This window comes from Equus przewalskii, chromosome 4, assembly GCF_037783145.1.
Source record: "Equus przewalskii isolate Varuska chromosome 4, EquPr2, whole genome shotgun sequence".
Taxonomy (NCBI): domain Eukaryota; kingdom Metazoa; phylum Chordata; class Mammalia; order Perissodactyla; family Equidae; genus Equus; species Equus przewalskii.
Window position 1 is genome coordinate 87,993,256 of NC_091834.1, and position 22,801 is coordinate 88,016,056.

The 22,801-nt window shown below is 39.2% G+C and overlaps 1 protein-coding gene across 3 annotated transcripts in view; it reads left to right on the top strand.

Moving 5' to 3' along the window:
• The window catches only part of EXOC4 (exocyst complex component 4), a 758,598-nt gene that overhangs the window by 674,543 nt on the left and 61,254 nt on the right, over positions 1–22,801 (top strand). For all 3 annotated transcript variants that reach the window (XR_011539582.1, XM_070617731.1, XM_070617732.1), the window contains one exon: positions 16,275–16,416. Coding sequence is in view for 2 of the 3 variants with exons in the window: in XM_070617731.1 (XP_070473832.1) it covers positions 16,275–16,416 (142 nt within the window). In the remaining variant the exon portion in view is untranslated. The remainder of the gene's footprint in view (positions 1–16,274; positions 16,417–22,801) is intronic.

Consider the following 22,801-nt stretch of genomic DNA (forward strand, 5'->3'; position numbering starts at 1 on the left):
AGCTCAACTTGTTAGTAGTTCCTGAGAATGGTTTAATGAGGGAAGAGGTTGACACTACTAACTAAAATTAAAATATGGGGTCCAGTGTAAGTTTCACTGAGAATTGACTCTACTATGATTTTTGTAATTACTTATCAACGTCTTTTCTCTCTATATACAGTGCTTTTACCTAAAATAATGGCAAAGTACAAAATAGGCCATTTGTAGCACCCAAGGAAGTTAAAACCCTGTAGAAATTCCTGTATGTTTATTTTGAGTTCTGTATCTCATATGGAGGAAAGCTCAACTGTTTAGTAACCATCCTTGCTAAAATGTGGGAAATATTCTATGGAAATTCACCTCTCTGAGAAGAGATTGGAAACAACATTCATATGAAAATTAAAATAAATATAGAATGAGCCGGCCCGATGGCGCAGCAGTTAAGTGCGCACGTTCTGCTTGGGTGGGCCGGGGTTTGCCAGTTCGGATCCCGGGTGCAGACATGGCACCACTTGGTAAGCCACGCTGAGGCAGGCAGCCCACATATAAAGTAGGGGAAGATGGGCACATATGTTAGCTCAGGGCCAGCCTTCCTCAGCAAAAAGAGGATTGGCAGCAGATGTTAGCTCAGGGCTAATCTTCCTAAAAAAAAAAACCACACACACACAAATATAGAAGGAAGAGGCAAGTGATATTGTGATAAAAGTATACTACAGACCACTCAGTGAGAAAAAGGCTATGAATGATGCTTTCTTGATGTAATGATGACACTGACATGGTGATTTTAGCAATGGGAGGTTTGAATTAGTTTGATGTTTCCAGAAGTCTAATGCAGCTAAAATAAGATGAGAAGTAAGTTCTCGACTTGTCTTTAGGATGATTTTTCTTCTCAAGAGGGAAAAATCTGGAGACTCAATCTTCTGTACTTAATTCTGACCAAAAGGAAGAATTCACTGGGAAAGTAAAAATTGTAATAGTCTTTGGAGAATGTTATTTACCATATCATATTGGAGTTCACACAGCGAAGAAAGTAAACACCAGGCATAGCTGGATGTTTGGTTTTCAGAAAGTTAGATTTTCAGGCATTTGGAGAAAATATAGGTGTGATCCCATGCTTAGAGCCTATCAAAGGGAATAGTTCATGAGGAGGGCTGGGCAAGACTTCAGACATAAAATTTGAGCCACAAAATGCTAAGTAATTTCAACAACAAAAAAATAATATCAAGCACAATCTATGTTAGGGTGTATCTTTTCCCCCCGAAGGTTGATTTTTCTTTTCTTCCTCAGTTTTTTGGTGAGGCAGATTGTCACTGAGCTAACATCTGTGCCAATCTTCCTCTATTTTACATGGGATGCCACCACAGCATGGCTTGATGAGCTGTGCTAGGTCCACGCCTGGGATCCAAACCTGCGAACCCCAGGCCACTGAAGTGGAGCACACAAAATTAACCACTACACCACTGGACTGGCCCCCTGCCAGGTAGTATTCTTAAAAATACACATACATGCACTCATTTAATCCTCAAAATAACCCAGGAAGTAGATATCGTAATCATCTCCATTTCTGCCTACTGGAAAACTGAGGCACAGAGAGGTGAAATAACTTACCCGGGTACACATACTGTCAAGTTATTAAGTGCTCGAGCCAGAGTTTGAACTTGTTCAGCGTGCTCCCACAGTCTGTACTTTTAACCACCAGGCTGATGTATAGCATCTAAAGAACTCTCAGATGAGCTCACATAGGAGAATGTAAGAATGAAAGAACGACCTGTAATCATAGATGAATGCATAGCAGGCACACAAAATGTACAGTGAGCTTGTAGGTAAAGTATTGGAGGCAAAAGCCCAGAATGACTTGATGGTCATTAGAGATGCTGAGGACAACAAAATGCAGCTATGTTTAGTCCCAGAACGAACAGAAAATGGAGAGGCCCATGATTGGTAAAGTGTGAAGGTGTGTTAATAGAAAGCAGAACCACTCTGCTTCTCTTTTGTCTCTGTCTTATTTAGAAAGGGGACTGTTCTTCAAATGAAAGGATAGGACAGGTCATGGTAAGAAACAATTGTGAGGAAAGCAGCAGGTGACATCTGACTTCTTTGCAGTAGAGTTCAAATATATTATCTTGGAGTATTTAAGGAAATTTGCTGAACTTAAGAAAATGTGGAACATGTAAGAGAGGACAGAACACCAGATTACAGCACATATTCCTAGTCTTTTTTTTTTTTTTTTTTTTTTTTGAGCAAAATTAACCCTGAGCTAACTGCTGTGAATCCTCCTCTTTTTGCTGAGGAAGACTGGCCTTGAGCTAATATCTGTGCCCATCTTCCTCTACTTTATATGTGGGATGCCTACCACAGCATGGCTTGCCAAGAAGTGCCATGTCCTCACCCGGGATCCAAACCTGCGAACCCCGGGCCGCCAAAGCGGAACATGCGCACTTAACTGCTGCGCCACCAGGCCACCCCCCCAGTCTTAAAACAGTGAAATCTGAAGAAATTCTAGAAACTGTAGATTAAAGTTTGACAGTGATTCATAGAGCAAATATGATTGTTAGCACCTAGAAGAGAATGTGATGAGTGCCAGGAGCCAACCTCGGTTCATGGAAGGAAAAGCAAAGCATCATAGCTGCCCAAAGGCCACCAAAAGAGACAGAACAGGATTTACAGTGGAGGGAACGGGTGGCACTGTGCATATATACTTATAATTAGTGGGTGGACACCAGGTCTTGCCACAATCTCAAATGTGTATGTCTGTTTTCCAATACATGTGAATATGTTTTTCAACTTAGCTCTTGTGTCTTATCAAACCAAGATTTACCAATATCAGCTTGTTGTTTCTCTGAAAATAAAATTCTGCTTAGTCAGTCCAGCAGAGGAAGATACAAAAATTTGAGTATTATTCACTTTTTTAAAGTGAGTGTTCTGATGAATAAGCCTAAGAACAAAGAGATCTAAGCTTTTGCGGGTCAGGAGGTGGTCCCTTCTAAATTCCGTGACTTTTTCCTGGTTGCCCCAGAGCTGGTTATCCAAACTATGGAGCCCAGAAGTTGTTGCATACTTAGTGTGCTCACAAACATGGAGTATTGTGGAAGATACATTCAATATTAAACTGAAGCTTTTTATATGGTCATCGAAAGCAGCTTCAAATTGAGTGACCTCGATAATAAGTCTGCCTTGTTGAAGTCTACATCTTTAATCTGGGATTTCTTTTGAAAATAGCAGGAAAATCCCATGGTACAGTTTTCTGAAAAATTTGATGGTGAAATGATTCTGTGAAACACTTTCTGAAGGGAAGGTTGAATCTACTTTGCAATGGAATCTTGGCATGTGTTATTCAGAATGAGAGCAATTCATAGTTTGCTCAGTACTCAGTAAATAGGGAAAAAAAGGTACTAGAGTTCATGTAACTAAAATAATAAAGATAACGCAAGTCATTTGTTTCTAAGTAAATATTGTTTATATTGTTTGTATAGATCTTCCTGCCTCTCATCCTCACTCTGTGGGAGTGGTGTCATCACTTAAATGTTTGACTTTTACTCCTATTTTGGCTGGCACCTGGAGATTGGAGTGCAGTGGGAAGTTGTTTGCTTGGGACCAAATGCTTCCTCTTCAAGGGCTGTGGTTTGTACACAACTCTTTTTGTTTCCAAAGTGGAGCTTTCTGATTAAGGTGGAGGAGGGCAAACCAGAGTGAATGGAGACCAGGAGATTAGGACCTCTGCAGAGCACAGTCTGAAGATCCTTGCCGTGGGAGTTATAACACTCCGTTAAAGGGTAACCCGGGATTCTTAGTGACCCTTCGTCTCCCTTCTTCCTACTCCAGATGTTCTCTGAGATCTGAGTAGCCATAGCTCAGAAATACCTCAGAAGGTTGTATTTATTCATCAGAGCTCAGTCAGGAAAACAGAAACCATTTTAGCAAGAGGGAATTTAATACAAGGAATTAGATGTTTTAAAAATTGCTAAACGGGATTAGAAAACAGTTGGAAAGAAGCAAAGAGCAAGGAAACTAGCTGCCGACTGACAGGAAATGCAGGAAATGCACCAGTGGTTTCTCCTACCTGCAGTGAGGAAGCAGCTGTTGCAGGAGCTCTTCTGGAAGCTACTGCAAGCCTATTATTTGCCATCTGCCTGAGCATCTTTCTACCACTGCAAGAAAATAACGCCTCCCTTTTTGTTTGCCTTCCACATCTTTTGGGAGTGCCTCTCACTGGCAGAGTCTAAACTCGAAACCCTGCTGGCAAGAAGCTGGAAATTGTAGTTCCTGTGCTTCCAGGAAAGGGGCTGGGGATGGTGCCGAGTTGACGGCAGACAAGGGCACGGGGTATTCGCCTGTCTCACTTTCTACATCAGATTTATCTAAGGTAATATCAAGGGGAACATATTCCCAAGAAAGCAAATAAAATAACAAGTCTCCTATGGTAGTAAATAGAAAAAAAACGTCTTTCCAAAATAAGCCCGATTCAGCTCTTTTAGCCTTAATGGAAGACCTGACTTGTCAGTGTCTTTATGTGCATACTGAAATAATTTATAACACAATTTCTGTCTCTTCAAGTGAAAATAACAGTTTCTACCATTCCAGGTCAAAATTTCATGGGCTGTATAGATTCATAATCGTTACTCCCCATAATCGTTCCTAACCCTAAACTATACCACAGGGACACACACCCGTGTGTATTTGTTCTCCTCTCTCTTCCTAGTGCCTTTGGCAGGGGGAAAGTAAACTGTGACCATGGAATAAATGCTGAGTCAAAATATAAGTATAAACATGAGCTTTCAGACCCTGTGTGAGAAAGGTGGACCTGATCTCTCAAAAACCCGATTTCAAAGCTTTGTTGAATACCCTTTTGAATTCCTAAGATGATGCCTAAGTTCACTTTGCTAAAGAACCAAGCTCTGCAGGCTTCCTGTCCTTGAAAAGAGAGGTCCCTGTCATTCCTCCCTCAAAATAATGTAAGAAACACTGTGTTATCCCCTCCCAAGCTGTTTCTTAGTGTCATTCCTTGCTTCCCACCAACTACCACTTCCTCGTGCCTGCCTGAAGTGCCACCTCTTTTTTTTTGAATTGGCAACTCTGGAGAAAGTCATTCTCCCCCTTTTTGTGGATGAAAAGATACAATTTAAACCTGCCACCCTTAATCCCTTTTTTCTCTTGGATGTCTCCCTGATTTGAACATTGCCAGAATTCTGTAGTGTTCTCATACTTTTGTGATTCCTTATTTTAAGGTTAAAATGTCATGAGTTTACACAATGTAATGTCTCAATATATCAATATGCCATATCCTTTCTGTCCATTAGCCACGTGAACAACGAAGCCCACAGCTCTCTGGTTTTCTCCAAGGTGTTTTGATGAGTAAGGAGATGAGTTTGGGAGTTTCAATCTTCCAGGCTCCCACTATGAGGTCCAACCATATAGCTTAGATTACTGAGTGCTTACTGTGCACTGAACATTGTTCTAAATGCTCTGTGTGTGTTACGTCATTGAATCCTTACAATGACCCTCTGAGGCTGAAACTGTTATTGCCCCAGTTCAGAGTTTCACAATTTACCCAAGGTGGTTCAGTTAGTAAGTGGTTGAGACAGAATTTAACCACTGTTTTCTGAGCCTAAACATAGGTAGTCAATCCAAAAGAAATGTTGTAGGTAGGAAAATTGGGTTCATAATTAATATGAGAATACATATTCTTTTACTTAGGGAAAGAAGATTATTTAGATTTTGAGGCAATATCCTGAAATTGTATAATCACCTGATAGATAAATGATTGCTTCTCTATGTAGCTTACCCTTAGCTGGCATAAAAACAGATTATTAATCTTTTGGTTTTTAGGGAAGTTGATTCTGGAAGCATCTATCTAAACTGTTAATTATTCTAGGGATTATATTACAAAACTAGAATGGATGTGTGAACAGCATTCATGTCTTACTAATGTATAAAGACAGAAATATAGCTGTATATTATAAACCTTCACAAGGCATTAGTCAATATGTGTATGGCAGCAATGCATCAATTTAGCCCACACAGGGAATATCTGACACAAGGGAAATTAAAGAGGAGGCACTTAACTGTAGTCTTTGCCTCATACTGGAGCAGTGGCCACACTTGTCCTCAATGACCAGAAATTCTCTTAGCAAGATTTACACCTGAAAGTCTTGCACCATGTGTTAGCAAGTGAATTCTCTCTCTATTTCTTACTTCCAACGTGCTTCAAAGGGAGCCGACACCAACTGCATAGCTAGTCTTGGTGATCGTCTGTGTTCTTGGCAGGGTCACCTCTGTCTTCCAGATAAGTCAGTTGTCTGTGTGTTGTCCACACAGTGATAGGATCAGGGTGACCAGTGTTTCCAGGAGTCTCCCTGTTTTGCTCTGCAGTCACAGTAGCTCATCAGGTTTTGCCATTAAATATATAAGGATACTCTTATTGTTCCAAAGGCTACTTAAAGCTATAGAGGAGAAGGAAACTGGGTTTTTGTTATTTATACATTCAACACATCTTCATTGATAAATACTAGTAGGGGTAGTAATAGTAACTACCATATATTAAGCACTTGTGTGTCAAATGCTATTCTAGGCATTTATATATTTTCTCATTTAACCATCAGAATCTGGTGAGGTAGGTATGATGATCTCCTTTTACAGGTGGGGAATCTGTTTTAGAGAAGTTCACCCAAATGGGATGTGAGAAAGTCAGAATTTGAACTCAGGTCTATCTGTCTCCAAAGGGCACCTTCTTGTTCACTGTACTTGATACTTAACCTGCGGGTTCCAGAAGCTGCGTTATATACTGGAAAGGCAAAGATAACTGTGAGGTTGTACCCGCTCTCCGTCAAGAAGTTGATTTCTCAAGTTGGGCCTAAATTTATGAATGATGCAGCTGCCTGAACAGGACGCTCATGAAAAAAGGCGACTGGAAAAAGTTAAATTGAAGAGAGACCCCATATAGGACTTTCAACTTAATTCCTTTAGTTCTGTCTTTATTTGTTGCACTTGTTTGCTGTGTCGTATTGGGAAACGTGCTTTATTTCTGTTTGGTTCAGTTTCACCGTTTGTAAAGGGCACCAATATTTCTAATTTACCCCATGAATAAGCCATCCCCTAAAGCTCTTTGGAAGATTTACAAATGCTAAAGCTGTAAGGCTCCTGTTTGAACACAGGGATAAATGTTATCTCTTTGCCATGTAATATTTTTCTCTCTAAAACTCTGTTAAAACTTAAATCTGTGTCGCTCATTCACCTAAAATATCTGGTTAAGTATTTGTTAACACTTTAAGATGCTCTTTGATGTGGGGTTTTATAGAAATACAAAAAGCTTACAAAGTCCATGGAAATCTAATATAGCTCCACAATAGTGCCTTTCGACAGAAGGACTAGAGCTGTTCATTAGCTTTTTCCCTCCATTTCTCTTTCATATCTGGCAGGAGCTGAATTGGCCACACCACACGCCTTTTTAGTTGATGATTAGGTTTTTACCAAGCCTCAGGGAGGATTATTTGGAATAAAAGAAAAATCAATCTTAGTGTTTGCCCTGAGGACCAAAAGAGACTGAGGTCTGTAGTGTCACTCACAAGGTGGAAAGACCGTGTGTCTGTGCTGGTTTGCGCTGCATGGAGATAGGAGCCTAAAGCGAAATGTCGTGGAGGACCTGGGGCTTGCTCAGGCTTGTTACCCTCAAGCAGTGGTTCATAACTGGGTGGGATTTTCCTTCCACGGAACTGTGCAGTGTGCAGTGTATACTGTTGGCTCAGAATTGGCCTCTTCTCCTGTGGTAGCTTAAGGGAACAGCTGTCATTTGTTACCTTGTTTCTTATTTTTGTTTTGCTCTTCACAGTGGATCTTATACACATTTCCTTTGTTTTCCTATGTGGATCAATATTTGGAATAATTCTTCAGTTTCAAACATTCATAGCTTTTCTGGAGCTTCAATTTCTCACTCTGAAATAGAATAATGTTCCAGGCTAATGAACTATTGAGAGGACGTTAGGTTAAAGGCATTGTGAAGATATAATGGGAAAAAAAGGAGATAAAATTATTTGATTTGTCCTTAACTTAAAGATTATATTCAACAGGCAGTATTTCTGAGTGTAAGGAAGAGCTATATGCTATCAGAAATGACAGGAAGAATATGTTATTGCTTTTGTTCTCATGGATCTCACAGTCTGCCAGGGATGCCTTAGGCAAGTACAGTGCAAGATGAATTGTGCTAAGGCCATTAGGGGGAGGCAGGGTGCTACAGGAGTTCAGAGAATTGTCCCTAGCTTTGCGGTAGGCACCATGTTAGGGGCCACATTCCCCACATGGTCCTCACAACAACTCTCTGAGTTGTATAGATGAGGAAAAGGAGGCTTGAGTTGTTAAGAAATGTGTTCTAGAGGTAATAAAAAGTGAAAGAATAAACTGTATTCCTCTGGGGAGCAGCAGGAAAGAGTATGGTTTCATAGAGATGAAAATTTACTCTTAAGAAGCATCCTTAAAGTTAATTTCTTTATAAAAGTTTCATCTTTGGTCTTTTATGGGGTTGGGGGGGCCTCATAAGAAGACATTTTCAAACAAATGTCATTGAACATCCGAGTCATTAGACTGGGCAGTGAGTAGGACTGGCTTATCTTTTCTTCCCCCAAAGAGTCACTGTCTATAGTTAGGATAATATAAGACATTTTGGAGGAGAGGAAGAGAGAGATGTCCAAAAGAACGCTAGGAAGTTATAATGCCCACTGTCTTATGGTTAGTAGAGGGAAAAGATGTAACACATGATCATTTAAATAACTGTACCACAGAAAAGAAGTGTTTGCCTCCTGTAATGTGGTGGAAGCATTTTATTTTATTTTATTTTATTGGTAATAAACGCATTATCAATTAGGGGAATGGACCCTAGAAAAGCAAATATAAATAAGACACCTTCACCTCATCCTCCTGTTTCCCCATCTTTATCTCTTTTTTTCTTCCTGGTAATGAATTTCTTCCACTTTTCCCCACCCTAGTTTTTCAAAAGTCCCTTCCATTTGCCCTTCTTCACCTGTGAGAATGGACAAAAGAGAGCTTCCTTCCAGAGGCAGCAATGAAAAGACTGATGACTGCCATTCTTGCTACATAGCTTTTAGATATAAAAGGATTCATTGGTTGGGTGTTATGTCTCAGAGAGGAGGCTGTATTTCCAGAGCTGGTTATACACGTGTGTATGCATGTACGGAGTCAAATCTGAGTAATGTGCAATACACCCCCATCCTTTGCAATCGTAATTCTGTGGGACAAAGAACAATCTGAGTCAGTGTTGTGGTTTTCAAAATCAATTGACTTTGCTAGTTCAAACCCAAAATTTCTAGGGAAATCTAGACTGAAAAGAAATAGTTATTATTTGGGGACAGAAGAATTATTGCTTCTGCAATAAGAAGCAAAATGAAGAGAACCTACCAAACATGTTTGTTAGATAACGCTCATCCTATGTAGAAGTCAAACAAAAGAGCTTACAACTAGGTTATAGATCGTTTGGAGAGTGGGAAAGAGAGACTAAATAACTGGCTTGATAATAGTGTCTAAAGCTAGAACTGTTGGTGAAGAATAGCTAGGTGTTAAAAATGTATCTCAGGACAGAGAAAGATCAAAAAGAGTTTAGTTTGTAGTAACTGACTTAGATAGGGAGGAAAGAACATCTCTCTCTTAAGAAAATTCACATTAGATGCTTAATAAGACAGTAGATACTTTAGCATAGGGAGATCATCTATTCATTCCGTTCATAAATAAATAATTTATTTAATGAACATTTAGAAAGTGCCTACTGTATACAAAGCACTGGGGTGGGAGACAGTTAACTTATATAGTTTGCAAATAATTCAAGAGAATGAATAGAAAGTAGGGATAGTGGTACAGAGAAATTAAGAAAGCTGAGGATAGAACTAGCTGGTGTTAAAGTTCCAACTTGCAACTGTGGTATTATAGTGTCTGACACTTTTAAATCCTACCCCAGTGTTAGATGATAGTAGCATATCCCACAGGCATTTAAGGAGAGCAAATGGGTTAGATGGAGAGTCTGCTGTCACAGCCCCCATTGACTCTGTAAGCCCCATGAGTTCTTATTGTCACAGAACTAATCAGCATTCCTATCTTTATTTTAAAAAATGTCAGCTGGGTAACAACATCAAAGGATCTCAAAATTATTTACAAAACCTAATAACACGTTGCTCTAGGAGTTAGAAAAATGCTATTGCCACAATTTTCTAAATAGGAAAACGGAAGATTGGAAATTAAATAATTTTATCCTGGGTTCAAGCAAAGATTATGTGGTCTCATTTCTCTGTACAAGTAAGAAGAGGAGTCCAAAATAATGATTGTACCAGAATTTGATCTTCTAAAATATGTTCCAGTGAGAAAATCTCATGGGATCATTCTTTATTGTCTTTTTCCATCTTCTAAAATGTTTGAATTCACAGCGCTCACCTTTCTTTACTGCCATGATAACCATCTTTCCCTTTTCAATTTATCACTTTCATGACAGCTGATACCAGTCTAAGCTAATATTGTAACAATTTTAGGTAATACTGCAGATGCACAAGGACATCCTCATATGAATCAATTAAAGAAGTCACAGTAAGTTGCCGTTGAAAGTGTAGCAGCTGCATCCTTGAAAACAGATGCTCTTCTGGGTCTGAATGAGTCCAATTTTGACTAATTTTAAGACCTAAACAGATTTCATTCTGGTTAATATTAGGATGTGGGAGCACTTGAGACATCCTAATGTCCTAGGCTGATTGCTTCTCCATGACAGTTAGTGTGTTGGCTTTCCTTGAGAGATGCAGAGTATTTGATATGCCAGAAATTTTATGTCAGTGAAAAAGAGAGATCTCAAATCTCTGCTGCATCAAGGTGGACTCATGAAATTAAAGTAACTTCTAAAGGCAACACAGTTTACAGGGAAGGTGTTGAGATTGTAAGGGTTGACCAGAACTGCTTCAGACTGTACTTGTGCAAGGTCCCCGGATAGCCCAGGAAACCAGCATGATGAACTACTTCCACATCCCCACTCAGTCCCTAGAATATACTCAAGAAACTAAGGAGAAAATTATAGTTGTAAATGGCAAGTTCTTCTTTCTCTTTCCTGATCTTTATCAGTCTGTTATTATTTGAATTATTTGCCATGTTATTTTGGTCAATTAAGTCATTTGTTCAGCTTAATTATTATAGCATTGATTGAGCTCCTGTAATGCCTCCGGTTATTCCACCGGCCTTCAAAATAGGAATGCATATATAATCCCTGCCCTGAAGGAGTTAATGATCTGGGAGGGAGACATATTGATAAACAATGTCAATGGAATATGATAACTACTATAGTAAATTTATGTGGGGAAAAAAACAAAAAACACCCAGAAGAGCCAATGACCCTGCGTGAAGAATGAGGAAAGGCTTTCTGGCTTTCTTTTTTTTCTTTATTTAAAGATTGGCACCTGAACTAACAATTGTTGCCAATCTTCCTTTTTGTTTTCCTTCTTCTTCTCCCCAAAGCCCCCAGTACATAGTTGTATATTCTAGTTGTTAGTGCCTCTTGTTGTGCTATGTGGGACACCGCCTCAGCAGGGCCTGATGAGCGGTGCCATGTCAGCACCCAGGGTCCAAACCCGTGAAACCCTGGGCCACTGAAGCGGAGCATGTGAACTTAACCGCTCGGCTATTGGGCCAGCCCCAGGAAAGGCTTTGTAAGCCAGAAAGCATGAATAGTATAGAAAGAAGAATAAAAGCCATCAAAGGTATAGAATCCTGAAACACCATGATATGTTTAGGGAATGTACTTTAAAAGAGTGGTGGGTCAAAGGGCCAGGGTTGGGGAGGGGAGAAATTGAAGAGGAAAGAGAGAGTGGTGAAAGATGGAGAAAAACTGAGATGTTGGGCAGAAACTAGAAATCATGGAAAGCCTTGCTAAGGAGCTTGGACTTTATTATATAAGCAATGGGAAACATTGATGTTATTTTTACAAGAAATTAACATAGTCAAATTTGTCTTTTAGATAAATAACTTTCTTTGTCTAACTCACATTTAATTAGGTAAATATGGAGGATTGAATTAAGGCAGGGGCCAGGCATGAGGCAAAGACATCAGTCAGGAGCCTATTATAGTAGTCCATGGGAAAGATGAGGGCTAAAAAAGAAAGTGACAGTAGACATAGAAAAGACAAAGTATATTAAGAAAACATTTAGGAAATAAAGTTGGAAAAATTAGTCTTTGCTGAGGAGAGTGAGGGAGAGGAGAGATTCAAAGATTGCTCACACGTTTGCAGCTGAGATTCCCAGATTACTATACTGCTGATAGAAAGGGAATTCAGGATAAAGAACAGATGCTAAGGATAGATAATGAGTTTGGTTTTGAACACATTGCATTTGAGATGCCTGTGGGATATACAGGTTAAGATAGCTTGCAAACAGTTGATCAAATGAAGTTCAGGAATCATCAATTCCTCCATAATAGCAAAAACCGTGAAAATGGATGAGCTCACCCTTAGAGACCATTTAGAATGACAAGGGAGACCAATAGAGGAAAAAGTCCCTGGGAACACCAGCGTTTATGGGTGGGCTAAAGGAAGAGGGCCCAGTGAAGGGCACTGTGAAGATGATGTAACAATGTCAGGGGGGTAAGAGGACACCCAGAGGAATATGGTGCCGTATGAAACAGACTTTCGAGAAGGAGATGGCCAGTCACGTTGAAGGTAGCGGAGAGCCTTTCTGAGATTAGGACTGAGAACTGCCCAGTGGATCTGGCAATTAGAATAGCATTGATGACAATTATCAGAATAGTTATTTAGTAAAGAAGTGAAGGCAGAAATCAGATTATGGCACATGGAAGAGTTAGTAGAAGGCAAGAGGACAGAGACAGCAAGTGTTGACAGTTCTTGTGAAGTCTTAATAAGAATCTGAGGTCCTCGAGAGAGGAGTAACAGAGAGTAGGAAGGACAAAAAGCCTGGGGAGAGCAGCATGAATTTGGGAAAGTTGCTGAGAAAGGGAAAAGAGCTAGCCAAAAACTAGTGAAGGATTGACAAGTGGTATTGAGGACCTTTTTGAAATTAAAATCCAGAAAATTTTAGTGGCAACAATCCGTACTTTTGTTTCCCTGTCAGAAGATGAGTTGCAGGATTATCCTAGGGTTAGATCGAGTTGCCACAGAAGAATCTACTTAGAGGGTCATTGGTCAGATGGTGACACATGGCCAAGTCTAGCTGCGAACAAAGCTGGGAATGCAAACGTGTAGCTTTTTAGAGTCTATAGTTTAATGAGCGAAGGAGAATTGGAAGGAAATACCAGTTGGTTCACCTAACGAGCAGTGTCTGCGCCAGAGACAAGTTTCAGCTTCCTCATATAGACCAATCAATTTAGTACAGAAAGCTGCAGTTACCTCGCTGCAAAGAGTTAGCTAGGAGTATCAAAAATGCCTGCTTTTATGCAATGGTTATAAGAGGAACAAAGATAATATGAATGATCTGATATGACCGATCCACAGCATTAGAAAAACAGCTCAAAGTCCATATCTTGATAAAATGATCAAGTACTAATATTTTTAAAGCCCAACATATGTGGGCTCTGGCAATGTGAAGAGCAATGCCTGAGATAAATATAACAGCCATCATAGCCTCTAAAACGGTATGTGCAAATGTGTGTGCATGTGTGTGTCCAGTAACCTCCTATCCTGACTATAATCTCCCAAGCAGATTCTGTCAGCATTGCTTTTTTTGAAGATTTCCATTTGACATTTAAGAGCTAGTTAATTGTTTGGTGTTGTCTTTGCAGTGCTCAGCATTTCTGTGCTCAGTGTATTCTTTCTTGTTAAGAAAACTTCGTAAATTTCAGTCAACCCTGAGGAATTCACAAGCCAGCTTTTCAAAAGTGTTCTGGGCATAATTTTTCATGCTGCTTTACTAAGATGTGTTTTTGCTTTAGATTATGGTTGAGCAAAATGTACAGCATGATGCTATTCTAAACTACTTTTACCTCAATCTTTGCAAGTTTTATCTTGGCTGCTTATCTTGCTGTTAACTTCCTCTACTTGGATTTTTTTTTTTTTTAATTTGCACGGTTTGGCAGTGGTCATTGGCTACACATGATGAAATTGTATATTTCTATAATAAGAAAGGGAGACTTTTTTAACTTTCTTGGTGGAATTTGTCCAGAATGCCTTTGATAAGGTTTGGGAGATTACATGGTATAGCTTTGGACCTCAGACCTCGAGTCTGATTTCTTCAAAGTCTGATTTCTTCCTCTTTTCATTGCTGTATAGATACCTCACCATGCCACAGTTAGCGTCACACAACAGAGGAATCCAGAGGCTCAAAAGCCCTAAAATGCTTTGAAATATTAGAACAATGTTGACTTACAGTTGCTTTCGTACATCCTGCCAAATGGAAACATTATGAAGACGGTGATCTCACCTGGCAATCAAACAACTTGAATGATGTTAAATTAGAGAGGACATGTAATGTCACACATCCAGTCCTGCAAATCACGTTAGTGAATATCTTAGATGCTGCCAAGGCTGGTAAAATTTTAAATCTACGTCACTACATTCTCTTCTTCCTTACACGTCAGTTCCCTTGAACAAAATTCATTTTTTAATGTTTGTGTGGTATTTTAATTTATTAAAGTCTGGTTCCACTTGGCCTTATAAGTCTTGACCATCCCTCTGGGCTCTCCTCTGGGCTTGGCAGAGTCTAGGAATAGACGCAGCACTGAAAGCCAGTAACTGTAGATACTGCTGCAGCCAGATGTTGACTCCCTACCCTGTAAGGTGAACACCTCCTGCGTTAGTCAGTAGTACCTCACCAAATGCCATGTGCTCTAAGTCCGGGGAGCCCTCTTCCAAAGGACACTGCATCCTCTGATAGGGAGAAGAATTTTCAGGTGGAAAAGCAAAAAATACTGACAAATGGAAATTGAACTTCAAGATGGATAGAATTATCTTTTAAGTACTTTGTTGCTGTAATTGATCTTAAGACACTTAACCTAGACAAATCACATACTAAAGAATAATAATAATTATTTGCGTGTATTATGTATATTAACATTGAGTTTTATATACTATTGTTCTAAGTGTTTTGTCTACATTAACCCATTCAATGCTCCCAACAACCCCATGCTGTAGGTACTATTATCTCCGTTTTACAGAAGAAGAAACTGAGGCAGACAGAATAGAAGTAATTAGCTCTTGGTCACATAATCAGTAAGTAGTGGAGCCAAGACTCAAAGCCAGTCTTTGAGGCTCTAGAGAACCAAAAGAGCTTTCGAATGAAACTGCCAAATTATTGTTGGTGATCTTTGAGAAAAGAAGTCTAGACATAAAAAAAAACATAGTTCACATTTTTGCTCTTTGGTATTTTTCCTGAAGAAAATATTGGAGTACTGTTAAATATTTTATCAATTATTTGAGAGAGATATAGAAAGTAGCTTTATCAAATTTTCCAAAAAGACCTTTTTAAGGCTTTTAGCTGACTGCAAGCTCTCTGTGAGTTAAAGTAGAATACAACACACCGCCTCTCCCCTCAACGCCTGGAAGATTGTAGGCTGAGATGCAAGCAGCCTGGCATCTAGAACAAGAGAATTAATCAGTCTTTCTAGTCAAGGCAGCCCACTCTATTGTATTCATTATGTTTGGTCTTGAATCCCACATTTTGAGGGAAATATAGAACCATTAGAATGTTTTTTGCTGAATTATGAGAAGTGTAAAATGACTCAGTCTGATTATTTGAAGGTAGTTGGAAAACTGGGGACGTTTAGCCTGGAAAAGAGAAGACTTCAAGGAAGCCAAAAGAGATATCTTCAATACTTGAAGTACTGACACACATGAGAATGATTGCAAGGGTGGTAGAATCTGGGCCAATGATTAGAAGTTAATGAGGACAGATATGGCTTGATGCTAGACGGTCAAATCTTTCAGAAATGGAATAGGCTGCTTCAAAAGCTATTGAGTTTCCTTTCACAAATGTTTGTGTGGATGTGCAACCAGAGGCTGAACAGCCACTTGAAGATGTACAAATTGTACAAGCATAGACCTCGTGAGGGGCCCAGATGACTGACTTCTAAGTTCACTTCCAACTCTGAGATTCTGTTTCTATCATTCTGTGAATTGATTCAAGACAATCAGCTGGGCTTCTGTGTTTAATCAAGTACAAAAATAGTCCAACATGTCTTGGATGCCTAATGCTGCCAACACTAGCATTAGCCAAATTGGTAAAAACAGCATGATGAGCAACAAAATAATATGTCATTTCAAAAAAACCTGTAGGCATCTAATAAAATGCTTGGTGTTTTGTCCTCACCCCTTCTTTTAGTGATGTCTCCTGCTCCAGAGAGCCACGTGAACATGGACCTCCCCCCAGTGTCAGAGCAGATCATGCAGACTCTGAGCGAACTTGCCAGATCTTTCCAGGATATGGCTGACCGCTGCTTGCTGGTCCTACATCTGGAAGTCAGGTATGACACAGCCAAGTACAAGACTTTGTGATTTACATGCACTGTGGGTCATAAATCCCTTGCTTATTTCTGGAGAGTATCACCATAATTTTTGATTATGATTATTATTGACATTGTGCCTTTTTTACACTGAAAGTGATTTTTAGTGTTATTCAGTCACTGTTAAAGTTTTTAAGCACATGCTGTATTGTGAATATGGTGATTCAGAGTTTGTATCAGAATGATCTGAATTTGAATGTCTCTACCAGCTGGCTAGGCCATCTTAAGGCAGTTAATTAACTTTACTCACCCTGTTTCTTTGTCTTAAAAATGAAACAATAATTCCTAACTTATAGACTTTGTAAATGAAATAATAAATAATTAGTATAATGCCTGCCACATAGTAAGTGGTCACATGTGGTAGCTGTGCAGTTATGGTGACTTGATTATCACTGACATTTTTACTAAGTAACTCTGCTAATCAAGGAGGGAGTATAGAGATGCAAGAACCATGATCCCTTTCTTCAAGAACTTAAAACCCAATTGAAGAGATTAAGTTAAATGATAATTGAAGAAAATAGTTTCAAAGATGCCATACTCTTGGATTCTTATTCCTTCCTCTGCATTGTAGAGTATTCTGATTAGCTTTTATCTGATGATAATATTCTGATTAGCTATTATCACACCTCTGGAAATGGTAGGAAGAAAGGACTAGGAAATCTTCAATCATTCATTTACTCATTCAATAAATATTTGTTGAATGCCTTCTTGGTGCCAGGCTGTGCTCTAAAAATTGGGATACAGCAATGAAAAAAAGCACTCTAGGTCCTTGCTGTCATGGAACTACATTCTACTGAGGGGGCAGAGGGTGGAGGGAGGCCGCAGGACAGCCAATGAGTAAACAAAAAAGAAAATTTCAGATAAGTGCAACTAAAAAACCAAAATAGCATAATGGAATCAAGCAGTTCTATCCAATAGAAATATAAGGTGAGCCACACATGTGAACCACACAGATGAATTAAGTTTTCTAATAGTCACACTTGAGAAAGTGGAAGGAAACGTAAAATATATTTTATCTAACCCAGTAGTCCAAAATATTATCATTTTAATGTGTAATTAACATAAAATTATTAATGAGATTTTGCATTTTTTTGCGCTAAGCCTTTGAAGTCTGCATATTTTACACTTACAGCACATCAAAATTTGGACTAGTCTCGTTTCAAGTGCTCGATAGCCAAATGCGGCTAGTGCTGTCATACTGGACAGTGCAGAGAGCGGCTGGGGTCGACTAGAAAGGAGGATTTGTTTTTTTGTTTTTTAGATGGAGTGGTCAGAGAAACTGACAAGGCAACAAAAAGGAGGCATCTGTACAAAGACCTACCAGAAAAGAGTTCAGATAGAGGGAGCAGCACTCACAAGGTCCTGAGACAAAATCAAGCTTGATAGTTTTGAGGAACAGAGAGGAATCCGATGTGATTGTAGCCCAGTGAACAAGGAGAGGGGAGGAGTGGAGGGACAGGTAAAGAGGCAGGCTGAGCCTGAGCATGTGGCGGTCATGGAGCCCGACACCTTGTGGCATCTTACAGACCAAGTGAATAGTTCAAATTTTATTCTAAGTGCATTAAGAATCCATGGGAGGTTTTAAAGCAGAGGAGAGAGATTCATCAATTCGTTCATTCCTATTTTTAAGAGATCACTCTGGCTGTTGTATGGAAAAGGGATTACAGGGAGAAATATGAATGGAAACAGAGTGACCAGTGGAGACCAGTTATGAGCACCAGAGTGGCGGAGGTGAAGGTGTGAGAAGCGTTAGATTTGGGATGTGTTCTGAAGGTAGAGCTGATAACATTTGTTGATAGATTGGATTGGGCACAGGGGCTGGTGGCAGTGAGGGAAAAGAAGGATTCAAGGAAAACCACAAGCTTTGGGCCAGAGCAATTATGTGAATGCCAGGACCATTAACTAAGCTGAGAAAGACAGAGCGGGGAGAGGTTGGGGAGGGCTAGACATCAAGAATTCCGTTTTGGAGACATGCAGCTTGAGATGCTTATTAGATATCAAGGTAGCAATGTCAGACAGACAGTTGGATGTATACTTTTGAAACTTCAGGATCAGAAACCTCAGGATCAGAAAGGGTACAGTAGTATATTTTCTCCTGTATTATCATGGGACATTATTAAAGTTGATAGAGTATCTTTTCATTTAGAGTCTTTACTAAATTTAGGTTTTAAAAATGTAAACAGGACTTTGGTTCATACATTTGGACTCTAGTCAGAACTTGGATATCTTTCAGGTGTGCTCAGGCAAAGCCTAATTGATAATGTATTTTCGATGTCACTTCTTTTGTATGCCACTTGCTTTTTTCATTCTTCATTATCTTGTACAATGAGTTACTTCTGTATTGCTTGTGAGCATTTGTGAGTGGAGTAAGAAATAGCATTGCAGATTTGGAATTTATTTTACTCATCATTATTTCTGATCTTATTTCTTACATTCAGCTATCCAGAAATAAAGACTTTTCCTCTATGTTTTCTGATTTGTTTTATGATAATTTTTAGATGTGCTCTCTATTTATTTACAAGCTGACAGTGAAATAAATCAGGTGTTTTCTATGAATAGATAAATGCAATAGACAGAAAAAAAAATCAGCCAGTAACATTCTGATACCTCTGTTACCTGGGTTGCACAGAAAGACAAGGGAACATCAAATTAATTACTATCACAGCTCCTAGAATTTATGCTATTGATTGTGTGGGTGCACGAGGTGTTCGACATTAGGAATTATTTGCTTGTAGTGTAGTGAATTCCGAGTGGGATATTTTCAACACATTTGAGTCTTCACCTCTATTGTGCCCTTTTTATTTTTGTACATCTTGGCGGTCCTATTCCTAATAATGCTGAACATACTTTACGCATTACTTATTAACTTTACGAGAAACAAGTCAGTGCTGAAACACCCACCGCTAAATCTCCTTCAGCATTATTTTAAAAACAGAAAAAGATCATTTTAAGAAGGAATATCAAAAAGATTGAGTTTTAGAGTCCTGGATGCAGAATTATCTTTCCTTATTTTTACTAAGAACACTAAACGTGTTTACTTTTTCTAAATTAAATTTCCTCACCTCCTCATATAACATAGTTTCAACATTCAGGTTGCTTTCTTATGAATATGCTCCCTTTCGTCTTTGTTCTTGTTGAAGTATGGTACATAAAACTAGGCAGAACACTCCACGTATAGCTCAGAGAGTGAATGTTGACACGCTTTATTCCTTCCTTGTCACAGTAACAAGCTTTTTTTCCCCTGGTTTGTACAGTTGATGGTGCAAAATGAATAAGACACATCTCAAGCAAATCATTATACTGTAGTATGATAATGTTCAAAGAGGGGAGACTGCTGAGTGCTCTGGGTCCCCACAGTGGGTGACTGCAGAGGAGGCTGTTAGGGCCCAGAAGGCAGCATCAGGTGTGCCTTGTTCATTGTTATGGCCCAGAACCTGCAATAGTCCTGCTGCATAATAGGTACTCAATAAAAACTTCAGTGACTCTTGAGGATTAGCTGGTGTGAAACCAAACCAAGATAAAATAAGTGCTGTTTCCCCAAACAAAACCTGTTGCTTGTTAAAGAAGATGAATTGAGGGGCCAGCCCTGTGATGTAGTGGTGAAGTTTGGTGCCTTCCACTTCAGCAGCCCAAATTCGCAGGTTCAGATCCTGGGCACTTGTCAGCCATTCTGCAGCAGCAACCCACGTATAAGGTGGAGGAAGACTGGCACAGGTGTTAGCCCAGAGCTAATCTTCCTCAGCAAAAAAAAGAAAAAAGATGAATTGATTGGAGATTCTGTTTTCACTTGGTAGCCCACTACTTGTATTTAAGAGGTACAGAGACTGCATGTCCAACATCATTCTTGTCATCATAATCAGTTGTTTGTTTTGTTCCCATCCTGTTGTAAAAGGAAATTAGAACTTTGGCCCTGTCATCCAAGAGCTGGTGCGATGAAGAAGTGGCTGGTTAGACACTGTCTCTGGCACTTTTACCCAAGAAGCCACTGTAATAAGAAAGCACAGATAGAACAGACAAAAAATTAATGGGAAATACTAGCAAGAAGTCCAGAACAACCTCAAATGCCAAAAGTTTGTCTTATTCCCTGAAATATGTTTATATCCATAGCCCATATTTTTCCTTAACATTGTTAAAGTTCAAACCAAAACGTGTTCTCAAATCCAGTAGGTTCTATGTTGAAGGACCCATCCAAAGAGCATTTGACATTTTACCTGTGTCACTGTAGGTCACATGTAACCACCAAGCAACGCCTTCCCACAGTTTGAAGCATAATGCAAATGACACCCTCAAGAGATGAAAGACATGGTGAGGCCATTAAAAATTGTTGAGTTTTTTTTCCTATTTGAACTTTAGAAGAAAAAAATTAAGTTGCCGTTAGAGTCCAAGATGCCAAGAATGTCACCTTTATCAGCTGATTTCTCTCACCATCAGGAGGGCTCTAAGTGCCTTCAACAGCAACTGCCTGTCACTGTTGGGATCCTAAGTGCCTACTTTCTAAAAATCAACCATCCCGCTGTGCAATCAGCAATATTTGCAGAAAACCTTAATGCCAAAGTCATGTTAAGGTCGGCAACAACATGCCAGAATTCAAAAGGAAAAAAAACACTATGTGAATTTGACATTTGCCAGTGACTATTTTAATTTCTTTTTTGTCTCTAGTCATTTTGAGAAGGGAAGATAGCACCTTAAAACAGTGTTTAACTCTCCTCTCTGCCACTTACTTTAGGATCTCCTAAGCTCTCAACTCCAATTCATAGTGATTTCCTAAGTGGTCTCTCTACTTCCAGTTGCTTCTGTTCTCCACCGTCAATCCACCCTTTACACTGTGCCAGAGAGATCCTGCCAATGCTGATATTTGATTATATCATTTCACCTCTTAAAATCCTTCTAAGCCTCCCAGTGGCTTCTCAAATAAGTCCAGAGTCCTTCGATGGCCTCCAAAGCTTATGATGACCTGGCCCCTGCCCATCTTCCCAAGCTCACCTCATGCCTCTGTCATGTGATCCATGTGTACCAGAAGGAACCACTCATCACTCCTTAAAACTGTCCTCCATTCACACCCTCATGGCTTTGTACATGGTCTTCCCATTGTCTAGAGTTATGACATCTGTAATTTACTGTAAAAATGCTTTAGCATTGATGGCTTGACTTTATTTTCAACTAAGAGCTACTTAGTTTAAATTTCAACCAAGTAGCAATCAGTTTCCTAGTCGTGAATCCCACTCCAGGGTTGATCAACTTTCATGATATCAGAAAGGTCACATTCCAGAGAGGGCTGCAAATGATGTAGTTACTGTTATCTTGATCAAAACTATACATTTTGCCAATTAGCACATGAATGTCAGAATGAGTTTTTATTGGTGAAATTAGTCATTAGTTGATTACCAGATGATAAGATGATCAGACATCGTTGAAATGAACTGGTAGTCAAGATATTTGGATTCTTTTACATGAGTAGGTTATAAGAATATAGCACATCCTACATAAAACTTGGCTCAAAATGGATCATAGATCTAAATGTAAAACCTAAAACTACAAAACTTCTAGAAGAAAACATAGGAAAAAAATCTTTGACTTTGTTTAGACAAAGATTTGTCAAATGCAATACCCAAAGCACCAATCATAAAAGAAATAAATGATAAATTGAACTTCATCAAAATTTAAAACTATTCTTTGAAAGACATTGTTAAGATGAAAAGATAAGCCGAAAACTGGGAGAAAAATATTTCTAAAATGTATATCTAATAAAGGACCTATATTCAGAATATATAAAGAACTCTCAAAAGCTAATAATAAGAAAAAAACGACCCAATAAAAAAGTTAAGCAAATGACATGAACACAAAGATATATGGATAGCAAATAAGCACATGAAAATATTCCCACATCATTAGTCATTAGGGAAATGCAAATTCAAACCACAGTGAGATACCACTATACATCTATTAGAATGACAAATTTTTTTTAAAAAACTGACAGACATTTGAGGGCATGATACTAAGTGAAATAAGTCAGACAAAGAAGGACAAATACTGCATGGTATCACTTATATGTGGAATCTAAGAAAGAAAGTCAAACTCATAGTAGCAGAGTAGATAAGTGGTGGATGGGGGTGGGGGAAACGGAGAGGTTGGTAAAAGGGTACAAACTTTCAGCTATAAGAATAATAAAGTCTGAGGGGGCTGGCCCCATGGCCGAGTGGTTAAGTTCGTGCGCTCTGCTGCAGGCGGCCCAGTGGTTTGTTGGTTCGAATCCTGGGTGCGGACATGGCACTGCTCATCAAACCACGCTGAGGCGGCGTCCCACATGCCACAGCTAGAAGGACCCACAGCGAAGAATATACAACTA